The 23,453-nt window shown below is 46.5% G+C and overlaps 1 protein-coding gene across 2 annotated transcripts; it reads right to left on the bottom strand.

Moving 5' to 3' along the window:
• On the bottom strand, positions 1–21,831 carry elp3 (elongator acetyltransferase complex subunit 3). Of its 2 annotated transcripts, none has more exons than XM_080526379.1 (15): positions 21,702–21,831; positions 21,514–21,613; positions 20,693–20,864; positions 19,407–19,477; positions 19,196–19,259; positions 18,813–18,881; positions 18,389–18,543; positions 7,932–8,093; positions 5,168–5,294; positions 4,555–4,748; positions 2,651–2,741; positions 2,494–2,559; positions 2,128–2,355; positions 903–984; positions 1–488 (listed from the first exon to the last, which is right to left on the bottom strand). In XM_080526379.1, the coding sequence occupies exons 1-15, from the start codon at positions 21,721–21,723 to the stop codon at positions 412–414; spliced, it is 1,680 nt and encodes a 559-aa protein (XP_080382505.1). In that variant the 5' UTR covers positions 21,724–21,831; the 3' UTR covers positions 1–411. The 2 variants fall into 2 exon arrangements, with proteins under 2 accessions (XP_080382505.1, XP_080382506.1); XM_080526380.1 differs by having other exon boundaries at positions 20,693–20,831.
• Between the last annotated feature and the right edge of the window lie 1,622 nt (positions 21,832–23,453).

Below are 23,453 nucleotides of genomic sequence, written 5' to 3'. Positions count from 1 at the left end.
TGACCTCTGACCTTTAGCCTGGCAGCAGAGTGATGGAGCTGCAGTCTGAACCACACACCTGACAGGAGCGTCACACGCGTGACATCACACACATGACAGGAGCGTCAGACACGTGACATCATCACACACGTGACAGGAGCTTCACACGTGACAGCAGCATCACACACGTGACAGGAGTGTCATACACGTGACATCATCAAACTGAAGGAAGGCAGGAAGTCACTGTAGTCAAATCTACTTTATTTCATCAACAAAAAGTGTTCAGAAACGCAAAACAAGCATCGTGTTTATAAAGAAATTGGTGTGACAGCAGAAATAGGATTCATAATCCAGGGTTTAAAAAGCCTTTAACTGTGGGATGAGAGGGACAGAAGAGAGAGACAGAAGAGAGGGATAGAAGAGGTTGTTGTCTCAGTCCAGGTGTTTCACCATATACGGTCCCTCCAGCTCATATCCCAACTTCCTGTAGTAGTTCCTGGTTCCTACACCTGAAACACAAGGTTAGAATGAGAGAGAGGGATGGAGGGAGAGACAGAGAGATAGAGAGAGACAGACAGAGACAGAGAGAGGGAGAGATACACAGAGACACACACAGAGAGAGAGACAGAGAGAGAGAAACAGAGGGAGGCAGAGACATACCGAGACATACAGAGGGAGAAACAGAGGGAGAGAGAGAGACAGAGAGACAGCAAGAGGGAGACAGAGAGGGAGAGAGACAGAAAGAGAGAGACAGAGAGAGAGGGAGAGACAGAGAGAGATAGGGAGACAGAGAGAGAGACACAGAGAAGGAGAGACAGAGGGAGAGACATACAGAGACAGAGAGAGAGACAAAGAGAGGGAGAGACATACAGAGACAGAGAGAGGGAGGGAGACAGAGAGAGACAGAGAGAGAGAGAGAGGACCTGAGATGACGGCCAGTTTGGCAGAGCCGTGCTCCTCTCTGGCGATCCTGGCTGCCTCCTCCATCAACATCATCCCAAAGCCCTGGAGGAGAGGAGAGGAGGGAGGGAGGGAGGGAGGAGAGGGAGGGAGGGAGGAGAGGAGGGAAGGAGGGGAGGGAGGGAGGGGAGGAGGTATGGAGGAGAGGAAGGGAGAGAGGGAGGGGATTAGATTAGATTCAACTTTATTGTAGTATGGTGGATACAGCTCCACTGTCCTGTCTGGGTTTTGCTATTAAGAACAGCCTCATCAGCCACCTCTGCCAACTCCCTGTGGGCATCAATGAACGCCTAATGACCATACGCCTGATGCTTGCAAGCAGTCAAATGGCCACCGCTCCAACACTTGATGCACAGGACGAAGCTAAGGAGGCCGGCCGTCTATGCTGACCTGGACAACATCCTAACCAAAGTCCCCAAGGAGGACAAGCTAATCCTGCTTGGAGATTTCAATGCCAGGGTGGGACGAAACCACCAGCTATGGAGAGGCACAACGGGAGAAGAGGGGGTTGGAAACACGAACTCCAACGGCATACTACTGCTAACACACTACTGCTAACATACTACTGCTAACATACTACTGCTAACATACTACTGCTAACATACTACTGCTAACACACTACTGCTAACATACTACTGCTAACACACTACTGCTAACACACAACTGCTAACACACTACTGCTAACATACTACTGCTAACATACTACTGCTAACATACTACTGCTAACACACTACTGCTAACACACTACTGCTAACATACTACTGCTAACACACTACTGCTAACATACTACTGCTAACACACTACTGCTAACACACTACTGCTAACATACTACTGCTAACAAAGTGCTCAGAAGACAACCTGGTCATCACCGACACACTTTTCCACCAAAAGAACACATTCAAAACATCATGGATGCCTCCTCGCTCTAAAATCTGTCATCGTCCGCACCAAAGACCGCCAGGATGTGCTTAACACGAGAGCCATGACCAGAGCAGACGACTGCTGGACCGACCACCGCCTCATCCGCTCTATTACGTCTATTCCGCCTCATGCGGAAAAGAAGGGTGCAAAAAAGACTGAGCACCAAAACTTAACATGGACCGGCTGGGTGACACTTGACTACGAGTGACCGCCACCACCGCCGCCGCCGCCGATGATGGTGGTGTGTGTGTGTGTGTGTGTGTGTACCTGGTGTTGGAACTTGCTGGGGTCTCTGCTGCTGACGGGCACCACGCTGCCGTAGACGTGCAGCTCACGCACGATGGACACGCCCCCTTTCAGCTCTGGCCGAAACGATTGGGCGGAGCACCGGCGGAGACGCAGCAGACCAATCAGGATGTCCTGCTCAGGGTCCTCGTAGGACAGGAAGGTCTCCCAGCCGCCGCTGGCCACGTAGTCCCTACGGACGAGCTCCACCTGGAGGCCCACACACGCACACACACACACACACACACACACACACACACAGGAATGCCATTTTAACATATACCACCTGATGACCTCTGGTTGCCATGGTTACCTGGTAGGGTCATGACCTCTGGTTGCCATGGTTACCTGGTAGGGTCGCACTTTGTGGTGAATCTCCTGGATGCCGACTTCTCTGGTCCTCACGTCTCGACACTGCGGGGACAGACACACACACACACACAGTTGTTATGGTCCCTACTGGGCCATAGAGGGTTTCTAGAGGTGTGTGTGTGTGTGTGTGTACCTCTGTCCCCATGTCCTTCATCCTAGCCAGAGCCAACTCCCTCAGGTTCCCATGTTCCACCCCGGAGCTCACCAGCGGCATGGGGATATCCCTGGGGGGGAGGGGGGGGAGGGAGGGAGGGAGGTAAAGTACAATATCATGAGCTTCAATCATGTTTATGCCTTACACTTTAGGTCGTGTGTGAGTGTGTGTGTGTGTGTGTGTGTGTGTGCGTGTGCGTGTGTGCATGTGTGCGTCTGTGTCTGTGTGTGTGTGTGCATGTGTGTGTGTGCATGTGTGCGTCTGTCTCTGTGTGTGTTTGTGTGTGTGTGTGTGTGTGTGTGTGTGCATGTGTGCGTCTGTGTGTGTGTGTGTGTGCATGTGTGTGTGTGCATGTGTGCGTCTGTCTCTGTGTGTGTTTGTGTGTGTGTGCATTTGTGTGTGTGTGTGTGCGTCTGTCTCTGTGTGTGTGTGTGTGTGTGTGTGTGTGTGTGCGTGCGTCTGTCTCTGTGTGTGTGTGTGTGTGTCTTTATGTCTTTGTTGGTTGAGCAATGTGTGTTCTCCAGTGAGGAGGTGGTTGTGTCCCTGCTGCCCCTTGGTTCTGGAGTTGAGGTAACACCCTATGAACCATCTCTATGCGTAAAAGAGCTAGAGAGTTTGAGCTCAAATTGAAAGAACTCCGCTTTAAGGAGTTGGAGGTTAAAGAGAGTTTGGACCTTCGACTGAGGAAGTTGGAGCTGGAGTTTAAGGAGAGGTCAGAGAGGCTTGGATTTGAGACAGATGTGAAATTGAGGGAGTTCGAGCTTGCGACCCGTAACTCAAGGTCTGAAGCCTCGTGCCATGACTTTGATTATGTCATTAAACATATTCAGATGGTTCCCCCCTTTGCTGAAAAGGATGTAGATAAATACTTCCCTCATTTTGAGTGTGTGGTTACTTCTCTAGGCTGGCCTAGGGAGCTCTGGACAGTGTTTTGACAGCTTTTACTTTACTTTTACAGTGTGTTCTGACTGGTAGAGCTCAGGAACTCTATTCTACTTTGTCTCCAGAGGACAGTCTGGATTTTGATGCTGTAAAAGTTGCAGTTTTGAGGGCTTATGAGCTGGTTCCAGAGGCATACCGACAGAAGTTTAGGCTGTGTAGAAAACCTGAAGGCCAAACTTATGTAGAGTAAATCTATTTGATAGGTGGTGCTTATCTCTGAAAATGAATACCTTTGATAAGCTCAGAGATCTGATCGTTCTTGACGAGTTTAAGAAATGTCTCCCTGATGGGGTGTGTTAGTGCGCCTCTACATAGCATTCAGTTGAATTCAGTTACTCTTGTAACTGGACCGGTGGTTGTGGGCATTAGACCTTTGGTTTTGTCTTGGTTGATTACTAGTTTTGGTTGGACCTATTTTGCCTTAGTTGGGGGTGGGTTTAGGTTTGCTTCCTCCCATGTTCACTTCTTCGGTTCTTTGCTTGGCAGGGTGGTGAGTATTGATCTGTTGTTTCCTGATCTGCCCTGTCCTAGATTATTGAGGTAGTGGGAAATGCCTGTTTTGTTTATTCTTATTAGTGGAGGTTTTGTTGATTCAGTGTTTCTTTGTGTAGGTATGAGGGCTGTCCCTTAAAACATTAACCCTTTTTACACCATTTCAGTGACTGACCATTTTTCTATGTTGTGGCTGACTTTATGTGTACGGCTTGTGTGCAGAACTTTGGTTTGGTCCATTTTGTTTCCTTGGGACACTGTCAGCTGTAACAGTGTGCGTGTGTGTGTGTGAGTGTGTGTGTGTGTGTGTGTGTGCGTGTGTGTGTGTGCGCGTCTGTCTGTGTGTGTGCGTGAGTGTGAGTGTGTGTGTGTGTGCGTCTGTCTCTGTGTGTGTGCATGTGCGTGTGCATGTGTGTGCGCGTGAGTGTGTGTGTGCGTGTGTGTGTCACCTCTGGACGCGGTACACTCTGGTCCAGGGCGGCACCAGGGCGAGGATGCGGGCCACCAGGTCCACCAGGGCCGAGGGGGAGTAACTATGGTAACGTCCTGTCTTCCACAGCTCGTACAGCCCCGTGCCGCGGATCACCAGCGTGGGGTACAGCTTCACACCGTCCGGCCGGAACGCAGGGTTCTCAAAGAACTCCTGGGAGGGAGGGAGGACGGACACACACACACACACACACACAGGGTTTGACTTTACCCCCTGTGTTAACTATTCTATATTAAATACCCCTGTGTTAACTATTCTATATTAAATACACTGGCCAGGGTTAGGGTTATACTGTGTGTGTGTGTGTGTGTGTGTGTGTGTGTGTGTGTGTGTGTGTGTGTCGTGCTCTAGGTTGGGTGTGTAGAAATTCCCCCGGTTGAAGCCAGCGGTCGCCACATATGGTGGAGAATGCGGGCATTTCGAACCTACGACACACCCAAGTTAGAGACGAACACACGCAGCCAACCCCAGTAGTAGTATGTGTGTGTGTGTGTGTGTCTGTCTCTGTGTGTGTGTGTCTGTCTGCCTCTATGTGTGTGTGTGTGTGTGTGTGTGTGTGTGTGTGTACTCACTATGAACTGCTCCACGTCTCTCTCCATCCCCACGTTGGGCAGGTCTGGCATCATGTGGGCGACGACTTTGAAGCCTGCGTCTTTAGCCAGCTGGAAGGACTCACACACCGCCCTGACTGTGTGTCCTCTACACACACACACACACACACACACACACACACACGGTTACCTCATAACACGTATACCTATGTAAGACTATGTAAGACCTTGTATGTAAGCCTGGTACACAAAGATAATCTGGCTGTAGTTGTCCCGATTTCCCCCCCTTCCGACCAAGGACAGCAAACGCCCGATTATCGGATGGCTCAATTTCTTCCGACAATCTGCTCGGAAAATGGTTGGGGCAGACGATCGTAAATATTAAACCTGTTCAATATTTACGATCAAAAGTCCTCTTGTGTGTGGGCGAAATTGACAACTCCCGAGTCCGATTGTGACGTGGAATGGAATGTAGCCGATCAAGCCAGCTGTCTGACTTTTCGTTCTTCGGCACTTTATTTGCCCTGTCGCACATGGCTGCCTCGTACAGGTCAGTCAGGGTACTACTACCCTGATCACGCAAGATTTCTGGCTTGGGGGACGAGACTCTAGACTGTTGTAGGACAGATCTTTATGTATGTGGTGTGCTGTATTGGGAATATCGGAGCACATCACACACAATACGATCAAAACTGTTTTGATTTGATTTTTTATCTTCATGTGTGGAGTCTCTCTCAGTTAAAAAATCTGTTAAGATTTAGGCCCTTTCCACACCTATACGTTTTTTTAATAAACGTTTTTCGTATATAAAAATATTACCGTCCACACCAGCATGTTTAAACGCAATATAAACGCTGGCATTGAGCATTCCACACCAGTAGTCGGCGATATAATATTATCCCCATAGCCCCGCTGGCCAATCAGACGCCTCTGTCTCTCAATGTTCTCGATCATTAACTGTGCATTTATCTGTAAACAGGTTAAAAGTTCAGTTAACAGTGAAAGAACTAGAAGCACTTTGTTCACATCCATTTTCCTCGCTTGTGTAGCCTCGAACACCGTTGCCTGTTGTAAACAAAGTAGTTACTGGTGGCAGGATATGACGTTGGAGGGAACAGCAAACAGCTGTAGTGCGCATGATCATAGAAATCTACACGCATGATGACGTGACGAATACAAAAAGCTCCGTCTATCTCGTCCACACGTCAAAAATATACGGCGAATATACAGCGTTTTTAAACATCTTCACTCTGGCAGGCGTTTTTAAACATCTTCGTTTTCAGGGGGCAAAAACTCGTTTGCATCTGGAAGAACCCCCCAAAACGAATATAAAAATCCACGTTTATCAAAAAAAACGTATAGGTGTGGACAGGGCCTTAGAAAATGTTTATGTGTGTACCAGGCTTCATACAATGACCACACAGCTGCACTCCATTTCCCAATCAGCCCGGTGGCTGGGGAAGAAAACCACAGGCTCGTTAGCCCGACGTGCCACACCTGTGCCTCCTCACGGGAGGCCCACATAAGAAGGAGTGGAGCTGGCACATGCGAGAGGGCTATGGATGGACAAGAGACACATCAACTGGGTGAGTGCCGGTCCCCTGCAGTACATTTATGTGATAACAGGGATTCATGCGTTTTGCCGGCCATTAGACTGAACCCAGCCATAGGCCGCAGAGAGGACCCGGCAGCCCTAGAGGGGAGTCTGAAGACACCTCTGACCCACGCCCACAGAGCCAACCACGTCGAGCCCACTCGGAGAACAGAGGCCCGAGAGACGGCCAACCCGGGGACACGCAGCACATGGGTGAGGGCCGTAGTAAGGCGGCACATTCAATAGCCGGGGGGAAGTAACTGTGGTCTGCTCCTGACAGAACAGAGAGAGCGAGAACCCGTCTGCTACCCCATTCCCCGGAGTTCGGAGACGGGACACTGGCTTGTTCCCCCGAACGGAGTACTAAGGGCCAATCCCAATTCAAGTTGTGAATGAATCGCGAGCGTCAATGCTTTTCTATGATACTACGGATGACATATCAGTCGTGAAGGGTTGTGCCATTTCTTAGGGAACCCCTACGGCTTGTGGCTCTGTTCGAAGGCCTTGGCTCGAAATCGAGTGGCACTCGAAAACGAGCCATAGGGGTAGAAAAGGGAATCGGGATTGGGCCTAAGTCCACCCTTTTTGCCCTCCCTAAGAGGAGCCCTAAGTTTTACGTTAGACGCGAGGAGGCGAGTTTCAGTTGGACATTACTTGTTTCATTTACATTTCTTCTTCTCTAATTAAATACGGCCAGTGGCCTGAACTGCATTCCAGTCCCTGTGTCGTTTCCTACATGGGTGGTGTGTGTATTTATCTGGTCCAACGTGGTGGTCACCACAACACACACATATATATACATACACACACATATATATAATCAAGTGCAACACTGAAACACAACTGTGAACATTTCAAACCTGCAAACTGCAACACTTTAAATGAATGTGCAATAACACTATGTGCAATATGACAACCCTCGGGTACATAAGGTTCAGAGATAGGAAATGTTAGAATAGGTATAGCATAGCATAGAGTACAGCACAGTGTTTTATTTGTATAGTATAGTATGGTGGATAGTGTACATAGCCTTTATTTATGTAAACCAGCTCTTTTCCCTTCTTGTTTTTAGTTTTTTTTCCCTAGCACCAGGGGAGCCCCCCCTCCCAAATTTCGTTGTTTGGTACCTGTACTATATCAATGACAGTAAAGACCATTCATTCATACATACATACACACACACACACACACCTGTTGGTGTCGCGGGCCACGTCCTCGTAGACGCTCTGAACTCCGACCTCCAGGCGCGTGCAGCCGTACGTCAGCATGTCACTGAGGTGCTTCTTCAGACAGTAGTCAGGACGCGTCTCGATGGTGATGCCCACACACTTAGTAGTGCTGCGCTCTGAGAACCTGCAACACACACACTTAGTACTGCTGCGCTCTGAGAACCTGCAACACACACACTTAGTCCTGCTGCGCTCTGAACCGGCAGCACAACAAGAACAACAATAATAAAGCAGTCATTATTAATAATAATAATAATACATTTATATTGTATAGCACTTTCCTCAGTGACACATTCCACGGAGAGAACAATAGATAAATAAAAAGTAAAACAAAAGTAGTCAGTAAAATGCATATGCATACATACAGTAAATGAAAATAGTTTTGGATGAAAAGGCAGTTTTAGATGTTTTTTTATTTATTTTAAAAAAAATTATACTTTATTTTTTTCTGAAACATTTCAGGCATAACATAACACACAAACAGAGAACACAAACTTGTGGGGCAGATATCATGAGGTCATGTTCAGGAACCGTGATCATTGATGATGGTTAGACAGGTACAGTTTGTTACATGAGATTTATGGCATGTTTGCCTAAGTGAGAGAGAAATAAAATGTATTTAAACAAAAAGAAAAAGAATACCTACAATATATATATAAACCCTAATCAGTGTCCGTTTTCTTAAAATAACAATCCCATTTCTTCCAATACTTTTCTCCTTTTTCTTTCTGTAGACGCAGTGTGTGGGTCATCTTTTCCATGGAGCATACATTATTAACAATTTTAGTAAAAAGGTCCACGGTAGGGGGATTTCTCTGAAGTCAGCATTTGGTAATAGCTTTTTTGCATGCAACCAAGAGAATTTTGAGGAAGTATGCATCACTTGTATATAAACCTTCAGGTAATATTCCCAGATACAGAGAGGAAAAAGACATATCAATGTTGACTGCCAAAATCTTAGACATTAAATCACTCACTTCTTCCCAAAAAGATTGAATACATGGACATAACCAGAAAATGTGTGCATGGTCAGCTTGCATTGATCCACACTCCCTCCAACAAGGATGTTGGGACCCAGTGAATTTGGACTTAAGCTTTGGTGTTATAAAGAAGCGAATCAGGTTCTTCCAATTAAAATCCCTCCAAGTCAGTGAGTTAGTGGTAGAGCATTGGGCTTCCCAAGCTTGTATCCACACCTCCTCAGTTATTACCATCCCCACATCCCTTTCCCAGCGCTGTCGTACATAGTCAGTTGAGTTTCTGTTCATTGAAGTGATGGCTTTGTAAATGTTACCTATAATCCTTTTACCATCTTCACCTTTATAAGCATTCATGAACATTTGAATCAGTTTTGAAAAGATTGCAGGTTTGGGCCCTCTGACCTCCTTCAAAAAATAGTGGCGGACCTGTAAGTATCTATAAAAATCATGTTGATTGAGTTCAAATAATTGGCTTAGGTTCTGAAAACTATCAGGCTCCCCATTTGACATGATTCTACAGAGGGCAGTAATGCCATGTTGGGCCCATTGTCTGTATCTATGATCCTGCAGTGCTGGTGTGAAGTGAGGGTTGTAGGCTGGCCAACTTAATACTTTTACTTCTCTATGAAGCTGAAATCGCCTAACCACCTCTAGCCATTTCTGAAGAGCGAGACTGACACATTGGTTCTCTAACTGAGCTATTTCCTTCACCTTGTCGGGACAACCTAGGACCGATTGTATTGGTGTGTCCATCAAGGAAAGGTACCGTATTTTCCGCACTATAAGGCGCACTTAAAAGTCCAAAAAAAAAAAAAAAAACGACAGTGCGCCTTATAACCCGGTGCGCCTTATATATGGATCAAAATGTAAAAATTACATGACCAATATTTTTTTTTTAATAATAATAAAATGTTTCAGTACGACTGGTAAACTGCAAAGCCGCACCGCTTGCAGCATTACGGTAATCTGTAAACACCGGTGCTTACTCACAGTCCCACACCAATAAAGAAGACGACAAAATGGCTCCTGTCAAGAGACACGCTTACGACGCAGAGTTCAAGCTCAAGGCTGTCAGTCACGCAGTAGAAAATGGGAATAGAGCAGCAGCGAGGGAATTCAACATTAATGAATCAATGGTAAGGAAGTGGAGGAAGCAAGAAGATGACCTGCGCCAAGTAAAGAAGACTAAGCAAAGTTTCCGAGGGAACAAAGCGAGATGGCCACAGTTAGAGGACCAACTCGAACAGTGGGTTATTGAACAGAGAGCAGCAAGTAGAAGCGTCTCTACAGTCACAGTTCGAATGAAGGCAACAGCGCTAGCACGAGACATGAACATCGAGGATTTTCGAGGGGGTCCTTCTTGGTGCTTTCGATTTATGAAAAGACGTAAACTCTCCATCCGCGCAAGAACTAGCGTCTCGCAGCAACTGCCAAACGATTATAAAGAAAAGCTGGTCACTTTCCGCGCATACTGCGAAAAGAAGATAACTGAAAAGAAGATCCTGCCAGAGCACATCACCAACATGGACGAGGTTGATATGGACCTGTGTTGTTTTGTTTGCATTGCATTTAGAAATGCTATTACTGTAACGCCAAATCAAATTCCTATATGTGTATGCTTAATGTGTATGCATAAATGGCAATAAACGTTATCTCATCTCATCTCATCTCTCATCAGGTTCCACTCACCTTTGATATTCCTGTGAACCGCACTGTGGAGAAAACGGGAACCAGTACGGTGTCTATACGCACCACAGGGAATGAGAAGTCATCCTTTACTGTAGTTCTCGCCTGCCAGGCTAATGGCCAGAAACTTCCACCCATGGTTATTTTCAAGAGGAAGACCTTGCCAAAAGAAAACTTTCCAGCCGGCGTCGTCATCAAAGTTAACCCGAAGGGATGGATGGATGAGGAAAAGATGAGCGAGTGGCTGAGAGAAATTTACGTCAAGAGACCGGGTGGCTTTTTCCACACAGCTCCGTCTCTATTGATCTACGACTCCATGCGGGCCCATATCACCGATGCTGTCAAAAAACAAGTGAAGCAAACTAATTCGGAGCTTGCCGTCATTCCGGGTGGATTAACTAAAGAACTCCAGCCGCTAGATATTGGTGTAAACAGGGCGTTCAAAGCTAGACTGCGAGTTGCGTGGGAGCAGTGGATGACAGAAGGTAACGATGAATTGAGAATCAGTATATGTAATATGTATTTTCATGTACCTACTTCTGCAAATCTTCTAATAAAGTTTTCAATCAATCAAAAAAGGCGAACACACGTTCACCAAGACGGGGAGACAGCGCCGGGCGACTTATGCCACTATCTGCCAATGGATCGTGGATGCCTGGGCTGATATATCAGTCTCAACTGTGGTCCGAGCTTTCACGAAGGCAGGAATAATCACTGAACTGCCAGGCAACAGGTATAGTATAGTATAGTGGATAGTGTACATAGCCTTTATTTATGTAAACCAGCTCCTTTCCCTTCTTGTTTTTTTTTCTTTCCTAGCACCAGGGGAGCCCCGCCTCCCAAATTTCGTTGTTTGGTACCTGTACTATAGCAATGACAATAAAGACCATTCATTCATTCATTCATTCAACAGCAGCGACACTGACTCAGATAATGACGAGAGGGAGCAGGGCATATTGGATCCCGTACTCGCCCAACTGTTCAATTCGGACACTGAAGAAGAAGAATTCAAGGGATTCGTGGAAGACGAATGAACTGAAAAAGTGAGCTTTACGTGTTATACATAACTGAACAATGTTGAGTTATGCACTAACGTTTGATTTAGTGGTATCAGACTGTTTCTTTTACTACGTGTTTACTGAAATAAAGTTTGAATGTTTGACTGAATTGAATTAATGAACATCTCATCCCTCTGTCTCCATGTCATTGTAGAACACCCATGCCTTTGGAATGTGAAGCTTGAGGTCTCCAAAGACAAAGAAACGTTCCCCTCCACGTTTGGGAGAAGAGTGAACTTGTTATATTGTTAATATTGTTAATATGTTATTGTTAATATTGTTATGTCTCCATGTCATTGTAGAACACCCATGCCTTTGGAATGTGAAGCTTGAGGTCTCCAAAGACAAAGAAACGTTCCCCTCCACGTTTGGGAGAAGAGTGAACTTGTTATATTGTTAATATTGTTAATATGTTATTGTTAATATTGTTATGTCTCCATGTCATTGTAGAACACCCATGCCTTTGGAATGTGAAGCTTGAGGTCTACAAAGACAAAGAAACGTTCCCCTCCACGTTTGGGAGAAGAGTGAACTTGTTGTTATATTGTTTGGGAGATATTGTTAATATTGTTAATATGTTATTGTTAATATTGTTAATATGCACATTAACGTTTGAACAACGTTTGAACGTTGAACAACGTTTAAGAACGCTTAATAAAGTGTGACTTTATTTGACTGTTGTGTTGACATTCCCTTTAGCACAGCTCCATCTAGTGGATGCATAACGCAACCCCAGTAAAAAAAAAAAAACGACAGTGCGCCTTATAATCCGGTGCGCGTTGTATATGAAAACATTTCTAAAATAGGCCATTCATTGAAGGTGCGCCTTATAATCCGGTGCGCCTTATAGTGCGGAAAATACGGTATATGTCTTGGGTTGCACCAAAGTACTAGTGGTCTTAACTGGGCAGATAAATAATAGTCCTTCAAGCAAGGTAATGCCAAACCTCCCCTCTCCCTCGGCAGCTGCAGGGTTGAGTATTTTACTCGGGGTCTCTTTTTGTTCCAAATGAACCTGGAAATGTGTTTGTCCCATTCTCTAAACTGTTTAGGGGGGATCTCTACTGGCAGGGCAGTGAATAAATATAATAATTTTGGGAGAATAGTCATCTTACTCTACTACCTATATCGAGGGGTAGCAAGGCCCACCTGTCCATATCTTTGTATATGTTTTTGTTAATCTTGTTATAGTTTATGGCATACAGGGAAGATATTTCTCTAGGTAAGTAAACCCCAAGGTACTTGATATATGGTGATTGCCAATTAAAAGTATATTTATTTACCAATTCTTGAGTGGGGACAAAATTAAATGTCAGGGCCTGTGTTTTATGTACATTAAGTACATATCCAGAGTAACTCCCATACCTCTTTAAGATATCCATCAACAATGGTACCCCCGAGCCTGGGTTTTGTAGTGTCACTAATACGTCGTCCGCATATAATCATACTTTATATTCTACTCCCGCTATTGGTATACCCTCCAACCCACTTTCCTGTCGAATAGTTTGAGCCAAAGGTTCAATAAAAAGTTTGAAGAGGGTTGGACTGATGGGGCAGCCTTGTCGGCATCCACGCTGTAAGGCTATAGAAGCAGAGAGACTGCCATTGATCTTAATCCGAGCAGTCGGGGATGAATATATTGTCTTTATGCTTTGTATAAAGCTTTTACTAAAGCCAAACCTATCCATCACCTGATACAGGAATTCCCAGTCGACAGAGTCAAAGGCCTTTTCAGCGTCTAAGCTGAGAAGGATTGCACTATATTTCCGTTTAACAATATAATCAATGGTATGGAGGGCTCTTCGTATGTTATTGTGGGTTTGCCTATTCCTTATAAACCCAGTTTGATCCTCGTCTATCAAGAGCGGCATCACCTGTTCCATCCTCTTGGCCAGAATTGATGCATACACTCGGTAATCGGCATTAAGGGCACTTATAGGTCTATATGATTTACAGTCTAGCTTGTCTGCCCTCTTTCGGTATTACAGAGATATAAGCCTCCCTCCAGGAGGGGGGGAGGGTCCCTTCCTTCATGGTATAGTTGAAACAGGACTTAAGAAGTGGCCACAGAGATTCTCTCATTAATTTGTACCATTCCGGTGGATATCCATCCGTACCTGGTGACTTTCCTGCATTAAGGGCTGAGATTGCGTTATCTATTTCCTCATTTGTGATTTCAGATGTGAGTTTATCATTATGCTCTTTGCCAATAGATGGGAGGTCCAATGAAGTTAAAAACTGTTCAATTTCTTGTTCCCTAGCTTTCTCAGGTTGTGTATATAATGCTTTGTAATATGTTTCAAATGATTTTTGGATTTCTTCTAATTTAGTCTTTGTTTTATTTGTTATAGGGTCTCGAATTGTATAAATTGTGCTTTCAGATTGTTGCTTACGGAGCCTCCATGCTAGTAACTTGTCGCTTTTGGACCCGCCTCAAAATATCTCTGTTTCATGAATCTAATTTTCTTTTCAACCTCTTCACTGTGGATTTGATCTATGTCCTGTTTAGCCCTCATCTGTGAAAGCACAGAAGGGTCTTTAGTAGAGCTGTGAAGCCACTCCAAGTTTTAGATGGTTTGAAGGAGGAGAGCGTGCTGGAGAGAGATGTGAACCCCTTGTACAATTATAGTTTTTTCGTTTTTCCCATGAAATCTTGTCTTTTTTATCTGACATAAGCGGTTTGATGGTTTCGAGGAAATCAGCCAAGAAGACAGGACATCTCAGAGGACGTCAGGAGGAGGGGAGTGAGATCAGAAGGCTGCAACATCACCTCAACATCATGTGAGCTCCATCAGTCCACTTTGAGGCCATTCATTTATACATGGAGACGTTTAACCTGACAGCATCTCAGCCTAGAAGTGGACACCCTTCCAAAATATCCCCAAGAGCCACAAGAAAAATGATAAATCAGCTAAAACCCAAAACACAACATCTAGAGACCTGCAGACCTGCCTTCCTGCCTCAGGAACCCTGACCCTAAGCCTCTGCTGCCATGACAACCAAACTGCCCGTTAACTTTGGACGAGCCTGGAAGATGTGGAAGTCACACGACTCATCAGCTCATCATCATCATCATCATCATCATCATCATCATCATCATCATTATTATCATCATCATCATCATCTCCACTCAGACCAGCTCATCATCATCATCATCATCATCATCATCACCTGCACTCAGACCAGCTCATCTTCATCAGCCAATCATCTGGCAGTAAACTTTCCCACAGTCTGGTGATTTAAACCAATCACAGAGAAGATGGGCTCCAATGAGCCAATAAAAAGCTATTATGTGAAATGGTTCTACAGCTGAACACTGCTCATCACCCACACAGGCAAGTGACACGCACGCGCACGCTGATAGCTATGCTGACAAAGACAACTCAGGCCTCTGGGAGAAGACTGACATTCATCCTCCCCTCCCCTCCCCTCCCCTCCTCCTCCCCTCCTCTCCTCTCCTCTCCTCTCCACCCCTCCACCCCCTCACTCTAGGGTTGGGTACCGTTTGGGTTTTATCCGGTACCGGTACCTAACCGATACTTTAAAAACGGTACCGGTACCAAAACGGTACTTAATTCGGTACTTTAGATTTTTTTAAATGACATTTTAAAGGCCTGCATAGCCCCCAGAACCAAGAAGACCGAGAGGAAATATAACTCTGATGAACTGGAGCCCTCCACCTCGTCAAAATCCAAACTCTGTTGCCGCTCAGCTACTACTACTCCCTCCCCCTCTCTGGTCCATGATGACACGACGATTGATTTTTCAGACACAGTAGTAGGATAAGGACATATCTACATGATATATACATGATCTGACACAGTACCCGAATATCAGGAGATCCCCGATCATGTTGTCCACCTCGCAGTCGCAGAGACGCAGCCACACATCCGCACTACGTCATCAACAGACGCGTCGAATCCTGGAGTGCACTGTCCAATCAAAGGCTTGCGTTCGTAAACTCGCTCTGAGAGCATCGCAGCGCACACTGGACCCGACGTCATAAGGGGAGCAAGTCATTTGATTGGACAGAAGGCATTCCACGAGTGGTGATCAGAATTCCAGAACGAGTTTACGGAACGCACCCATAAGTCGAGCATCGCGTTATGCCAACCCGCTAGCGGAAGTTGCTATTAGCAACCTTCTCGTTATCCTTCCGTACTCGCTGCTTTCACTGAGTGGACATTTAACAGGCGATGTGACGTCACGAGTCACCAGTTGACACCGGAGCGAGATAGAAAAGTACCGAAATGAGGTACCGAAATCTCCTTTGCGATTCGGTACGGGTACATACCGAATGTAAAGTAACCGGTACCTACCGGTATCGATTTTCGGTACCCAACCCTACCTCACTCTGGAGCTAATCTCCCCGAAGTCACAGAAAAGCCATCCCTCTCACTCCTACACACACACACTAGGGGTGCAACGGTTCAGTTGGCCCACGGTTCGGTACGGTTCGGTATTTTGGGTCACGGTTTTCGGTACGGTTCGGTTCAGAAACAAATGCTACTATTTATTTACAAACTGTTACTTTACTTTATTTTGCTTATACATAATATGGAACTTTAACATACACATGTATATGTTATGTATATAATGTATAATTGTATATAAACAAAAAACACTTTCAAATGTCCAAAAATAAATAAACACTTTCGAAAGTAAAAGTGCACTTTAGCCTTGACAGCTGGTAGCCCGTATACAAACAGGAGGAAAACAAATTCACACTACAAAAGTAACACTTTCCACATAGCGTTCCAACATGTCATGTGTTGTATTCCAACGAGTTGCGACATCGTGGATTAATTTGTGTTTTGGTAAGTCTAACATATCTTGTTTAATTGTCAGAATATGGTGGGCTGTGGTGCTTTTGTTGAAGAAAGTGACTGCATGTCTGATCTTACCCAGGAGGCGGGACACCGGGGTTATTGCCACTGCCTTCTTGGCGGCGAGATTTACGACGTGCGCAAAGCAGCCGATCTGTGGCCCCAGTCCACCAGCTTCATGGATCGCATTTACGATATTTGCTGCGTTGTCTGTTGTTACGGGAATTGTTATGTTTGGCCTCTCCAACTTCCACTCAGTCACTGCATTTGTTAGTTCCTCTGCCAGGTGCGAGCTGGTATGGCTTTCGTATAGTGGACGAGTTTGCAGTACTGCGCTCTGCATCTCCCAATCCGGTGACATGTAGTGGACCGTGACAGTGAGGTAACTCTCCGTTGCCCGGGAGGTCCAACCCTCCGTAGTCAGTGCAAAGCTCTGTGTTTTTGCCAAATCGTCTCCAATGCCTCTGCGCGTTGTTTGGTAAATACCGGGGATTATTTTGGTGCTGAATGATGTACGGGAGGGGACACTGTAACGGGGCTCGAGAGTTTTTATCAGATTTCGAAAACCCAAATCTCCAACCACCGAAAAGGGCTGCAAATCCTTTGCAATGAACATCCCCACTGCATTGGTTATTTTTTTGTGTTTCTCTGAAGTGGTAGTGTACGTCTGTCCGAACGCATCAGAGAGAGACTGCTGTCTGCTCACTGACGCTACCTGACTGGCTTTCCTGCTCCCAGTCAGTGTTATCGTTGAGTGGTAGCGGCGAATATGCTGGTTCATGTTAGAGGTGCAACCATTTGCATATGGCACACGCTTTAAGCAGAGCTTGCAGACAGTAATATTTCTGTCCACTGTTTTCCCCCCCTTATTGTCGTATTCAACGGGAAAAGCGAATTGACCCCACACCGCAGACTTGTAGGAATCCGGGGCTTCCTCAAACTGTTGCGGCGCTCTCAGAGCTAATTTACGAACGCAGCCAAATCGCAGCATAAACCGAAAACCGTCACGGTTCACTAGTGAATTGAGCCGTGGAACGCAAACCGTACCGTCCGTAAAAAAACCGAGAACCGTTGCACCCCTAACACACACACACACACACACACACACACACACACACACACACACACACACACACACACACACACACACACACTTTAGTTTGTTTCATGACATGTCTACTTTAACGTACATAGTGAACCCTATAGGGATGGTCCTTATTTTTGTGAAAAATATTAAAATAACAATAATAATAATAACTTGTATATCGCTTATCCTGTAAATGTTGCAGCTCAAAGTGCTCCAATCATTATATAATCATAATTTAATTATTTAGTCATTTAAAGGCAATATTAAAAAGATAAGGTTTTTAATCTTGACTTGAACATATTTGCTGAGGTTGCATCCCTATTCCCTAATGTAAATGAATTTATAACATCTTTATCTAAACCACAATTTGTAATAAAGACATTCAGAATAAAGGACACAAACACAAGTAGATAATAGATTCTTCCTCAACAACATCAGGAGGAAACATCCATTAATTTCCTCTGATTAAATGTCATGGTAGAAAAAAAAAAATCAGTAATTGCACAATAAGTTCACATACTTTACAACAGCAGGCCTACTGACACTGATAGCACAGCGCCCTCTGGTGGCCATTTCCTCATTAGAAGAAATCAGAAATCTGTCAAACACTCAGATCTGTGTTTCTGATCAATACACTTTAATACACTGCGAGAGAGAGAGAGAGAGAGATAGAGAGAGGGAGGGAGAGGGGGTGTAGAGGGAGAGAGAGAAGGTGGGGAGAGGGAGAGAGGAGAGGAGAGAGAGAGAGACGGAGAGAAAGAGAAAGAGAGAGGGTTGCGTACCTGACCGCCTCGGCCACGTTGTTGGAGGTGTGTCCTGAGAGGGCGTCATGCAGGTTCCTGATGAAGAAGTCCCGGTACTCCTCCCCCAGCGCCATGAAGGTCCCGCCCATCACGATGAACTCCACCTTGTCAACGCTGTGACCCAGCTGCTTCAACTGACACACACACACACACACACTCTCTCAATAAGGACGCCAGGGCCCAAGGTGAGTGCTGTACAGTAGGGGTCGTAGGTCAGGGGGTAGGGGTCATAGGGTAGGTCAGGAAGTAGGGGTCATAGGGTAGGTCAGGAGGTAGAGTTCGTAGGTCAGGAGTTAGGGGTCATAGGGTAGGTCAGGAGGTAGGGGTCGTAGGTCAGGAGGTAGGGGTTGTAGGTCTGGAGGTAGGGGTCGTAGGTCTGGGGGTAGAGGGGTAGGGGTCATACCTGTTCTATACGGTGTCTGGTCTGGAGGTAGGGGTCGTACCGTGCTCGGATGGCTCGCATGGAGGTGGGCTGAGGAGACAGATGACCTCTGACCTTAACATGACCATGACTTCTGACATCTTAACCAGTGGTAGTTTAGGGTTAGTTAGGGTTAACCAGTGGTCATTTAGGGTTAGTTAGGGTTAACCAGTGGTAGTTTAGGGTTAGTTAGGGTTAACCAGTATTGGTGGTAGTTTAGGGTTAGCTACGGTTAACCTGTAGTAGTTTATGGTTAGTTAGGGTTAACCAGTGGTAGTGTAGGGTTACTTAGGGTTAATCACTGGTAGTGTAGGGTTAGTTAGGGTTAACCAGTGGTAGTTTACGGTAGGGTTAGGGTAGTTTACCTCGTAGCCGGTGTAAGACTGGGTGGAGTACTCAAAGTCAGAGTCTGGTCCCCCAGGACAGTAGCTGTCAACACATGCGCGCGCGCGCACACACACACACACACACACACACACACACACACACACACACGACATCAATAAAATATTCAATAACATATTCAAATAACACCATCATAATGTCAGGACACACAGATGATGATGTCATACTTACACACAGATGTTGCCAGTGAAGCTGATGTGGGGGCAGCGGTGGGGTTTACACATCACAGCCACCACGGCGATCTGAGATCAGACACACACGCTTCAGTCTGCTGTCCTGATTGGTCTATTACGGCACAGCTGATAGACAGACAGGCAGGCAGGCAGACAGGCAGACAGGCAGACAGACAAGCAGACAGGCAGGAAGACAGGCAGAGACAGACAAAGAGAGAGAGAAAGAGACAGACAGACAGGCAGGCAGACAGGGAGGCAGGCAGACAGACAGACAGGCAGGCAGCACAGACAGACAGACAGACATTCGGGGCCCCCCTCCCCTCTCTGGAAGAGCTGTACAACACACGCTGCCTCAGGAAGGCCTCCAAGATCTCCAGAGACCCATCCCACCCTGGGAACGAACACTTTGTTCGGCTGCGCTCAGGCAGGCGGTTCAGGACCATGTTCGCACGGACAAACAGACTGAAGCTCAGCTTCTACCCTAGGGCCATTCAGGCCCTGAACACAGCAAAGACCTAGGTTCTAGGCCCTGGACAATCTAGACAATTTGATGGCAGCTACTAGATTGTAAACATAAGTGCAATATTGTAATACAACTGTGAACATTCTAAACCTGCTAACTGCGACACTTTAAGGAATGTGCAACACATATTATGTGCAATATGACAACCCATGTGTACATAAGGTTCAGATATAGGAAAAAGTTAGGATATTTATAGCATAGCATAGTGTACAGCACAGTGTTCCTTTTATTGTATAGTATAGTAGTATAGTATAGTAGATAGTGTACATAGCCTTATTTATGTCAACCAGCTCTTTTCTCTTTTTTGTTTTATCCTTGGCGCTCTTGTTTTTAGTCTTTTTTCCAAGCACCAGGGGAGCCCCCACTCCTAAATTTCGTTGTATGGTACCTATACTGTATTAATGACAATAAAGACCATTCATTCATTCATTCATTCATTCACATTCAGACAGACAGACAGGCAGAGACAGACAGAGACAGACAGACAGAGACAAACAGACAGAGACAGAGAGACAGGCAAACAGACAGACAGAAAAACAGGCAGGCAGACAGCACAGGCAGACAGCACAGACAGACAGACAGGGAGGCAGGCAGACAGGGAGGCAGACAGACACAGACAGACAGACAGACAGGCAGGCAGACAGACAGAGCAACAGACAGACAGGCAGATGACAGACAGACAAGCAGACAGGCAAGCAGACAGACAGACAGACAGACAAGCAGACAGACATAGAGGCAGGCAGACAGACAGACAGACCTACCCCGCTGGCAGTGCGTATGGGCTTGGCCTTCAGCTTGGGCAGGAGGGCGCGGCGGTAGAGGGGGGGCACGGCGGCGATGATGTCCACAAGCCGGGGCTGAGCTGACAGGCCGTACCTGGCTGAGCACTTAGTCTTCACCCTGGAGCACAGACCAGATACTGACACTGCAACACTGTAACGGCCAGGGGCTAGGGACCAGGGGCTAGGGGCTAGGGACCAGGGGCTAGGGGCTAGGGGCTAGGGACCAGGGGCTAGGGACCAGGGGCTAGGGACTAGGGGCTAGGGACCAGGGGCTAGGGACCAGGGGCTAGGGACCAGGGGCTAGGGACCAGGGACCAGGGGCTAGGGGCTAGGGACCAGGGGCTAGGGACTAGGGACCAGGGGCTAGGGACCAGGGGCTAGAGGCTAGGGACCAGGGGCTAGGGGCTAGGGGCTAGGGACCAGGGGCTAGGGACCAGGGGCTAGGGACCAGGGGCTAGGGACTAGGGACCAGGGGCTAGGGATCAGGGGCTAGGGATCAGGGGCTAGGGACCAGGGGCTAGGGACCCGGGGCTAGAGGCTAGGGGCTAGGGACCAGGGGCTAGGGACCAGGGGCTAGGGACCAGGGGCTAGGGACCAGGGGCTAGGGGCTTTTAATGGGAGGGAGGACGAGAGAGGGGGAGAGAGAGAGAGAGAGAGAGAGAGAGAGAGAGAGAGAGAGAGAGAGAGAGAGAGAGAGAGAGAGAGAGAGAGAGAGAGAAGGAAAGAGAGAGAGATAGTGAGAGAGAGAGGGGGAGAGAGACAGAAGGAGAGAGAGAGGTTTGGGTTGGGGGGAGACATACTTGTTTAGGTTGATGTCTTTTCCTTCCTCGTGGGCTTCAACCAGCTGTTGAATGACGTCAGCGATGGTCATCATCATCAGCTCCGCGCGGCTCAGGTCAGCTGGAGGGAAGAAGGCGAACAACAACATCAGCAGCCTGCTGGCAGATCACCGAGCTAGAGAACGTTTAAAAGATAGTTCCACACTTACACTTTTTCTTTGGTTTCCCCATATCTTCGATTCCCTCTGAACTCTACAGTGTAAACAGTCCGAGGTGTTAGCGTTAGGGGAGTCCGTTCCGACCGGAGCTGGATACTTGTAAACACCACGCAAGCATGGGTCTGCCGCCCGCTGCTCCGAACTGTCGTAAAAACACGTAAAAGCGCAGAGCTCAGAGCCCGAGCACCCTCTTCCAGGTGGAGGCGTTCTGGGGGATATTCCATCAACATCTCTAAAGGACAATCCAGGCTTATTTTGATAAGTCTCGCGAGAGTTGGCAAAATAAGGCTGGATTGTCCTTTAGCAAGGTTGATGGAATACACCCCAGGTCATCAGAACTAAATCCAGTAGATGGCAGTAGTGCAACGTCTCGGGCTGGGAGAGCCCATAAGAACTGCCCCAGACCCCGAATGTCGCTACTACTACTAAATATAATTCCACAACTGGTTGTGATATCGAGGCATTAAGCAAAGTTCTCACGTTCATTCTTTCATTATCTGCTTTCCGCAGCCTCCTGATGAACTCATCCTCGCTCAGCCTCGACAGCTCCCTGTTGGAGACCTTGGTACAATCATCCTGCTGTCCGGTCCGTCCAATACCATTTTGGCCATAATAATTCTCTACTGGTTATGCGCTCCCGGTTTCAATGGTATCAGAATCGACATCCTGTCTAACCCAGCCTCGACGGTGATATTGTAAACACAATGTATTATTGTAAACAAATTAATGATTGATGAAAAAAATATATATAGTCGGTGTAGGCAAGTAGGCACAGCCGAACTGCCGTTAATCCCCCTGTAGGCCTACAACATCTGCAAACCCGCAAAAATGCGCATTTCGTTCAAGATCCAGTGTCGGTACAGAAGTCTCCTTTCAGAGTTCCGTTTGGGAATACGCCGTACCCGCTTTACGCACCGAATCCAGAGAGTTTGGACTCTCCTCAGACACTACTTATGGCCCAAAAGTTACATACGGAATGGTGATAGAATATACGGTTATACGTGATGGGAGAATACTGTACTTATCATACCATAACTGTACAACTATTGCGTATGTAACCTTTGGACTATAGTAGTTAATATTAAACGTTGATAATAAAACGTGGATCGACACAAATAGGTTGGGAGACCAAAGTCAGAGGATGAACACCCACACACACGAGTCCACACACTGATTCAGCAAAACGGAATACACGTTATGATCGAATTCAGTTCGAAGTTCATTTAAATTCAGATCGAAGGCAGTTCGGCTGGGTTATACAACACTTAAAATCCATAGGGTGGAATTCATCATGGGGATAATAACGTTAGCGTCTCGACTAGGCTCAGCTTGGTTATTATTCATCTGCCTTAGGGTGAACCACTGCAATACACACCTAACCCGAACTCTAACCCACACGGTATTCTCCACTCCCAAAACAGGCCACACAGGCAGGTGTATACACGGCATTCCACAAATACAAAAAGGCCGCACAATAAAACAGGTGGATGCACAGCACTTCAATCCCATATTACGAGGCTTGTGCTGGACAACGGCCGGGGGGCTATTACTATTTCCATCTCCATTCACATCTAATCATCGTAGCACTTGCAGCGCGCCTTGCCTTGGTGACTGTATTCGGAACAGTGGAACTTTACGCAGGCTGATAAAAGGTACTCTATTATGGAGGACCAAGTCTGTCAAAATTAACAATAAATATATAGATACATAAATGAATGTATGAACAAATAAATGAATGAATAC

Source organism: Nansenia antarctica (assembly GCF_963989245.1).
Source record: "Nansenia antarctica genome assembly, chromosome: 3".
NCBI classification, from domain to species: domain Eukaryota; kingdom Metazoa; phylum Chordata; class Actinopteri; order Argentiniformes; family Microstomatidae; genus Nansenia; species Nansenia antarctica.
Note: the sequence above shows the minus strand (reverse complement) of the source record. Positions and strands in the feature narration are given on the sequence as shown.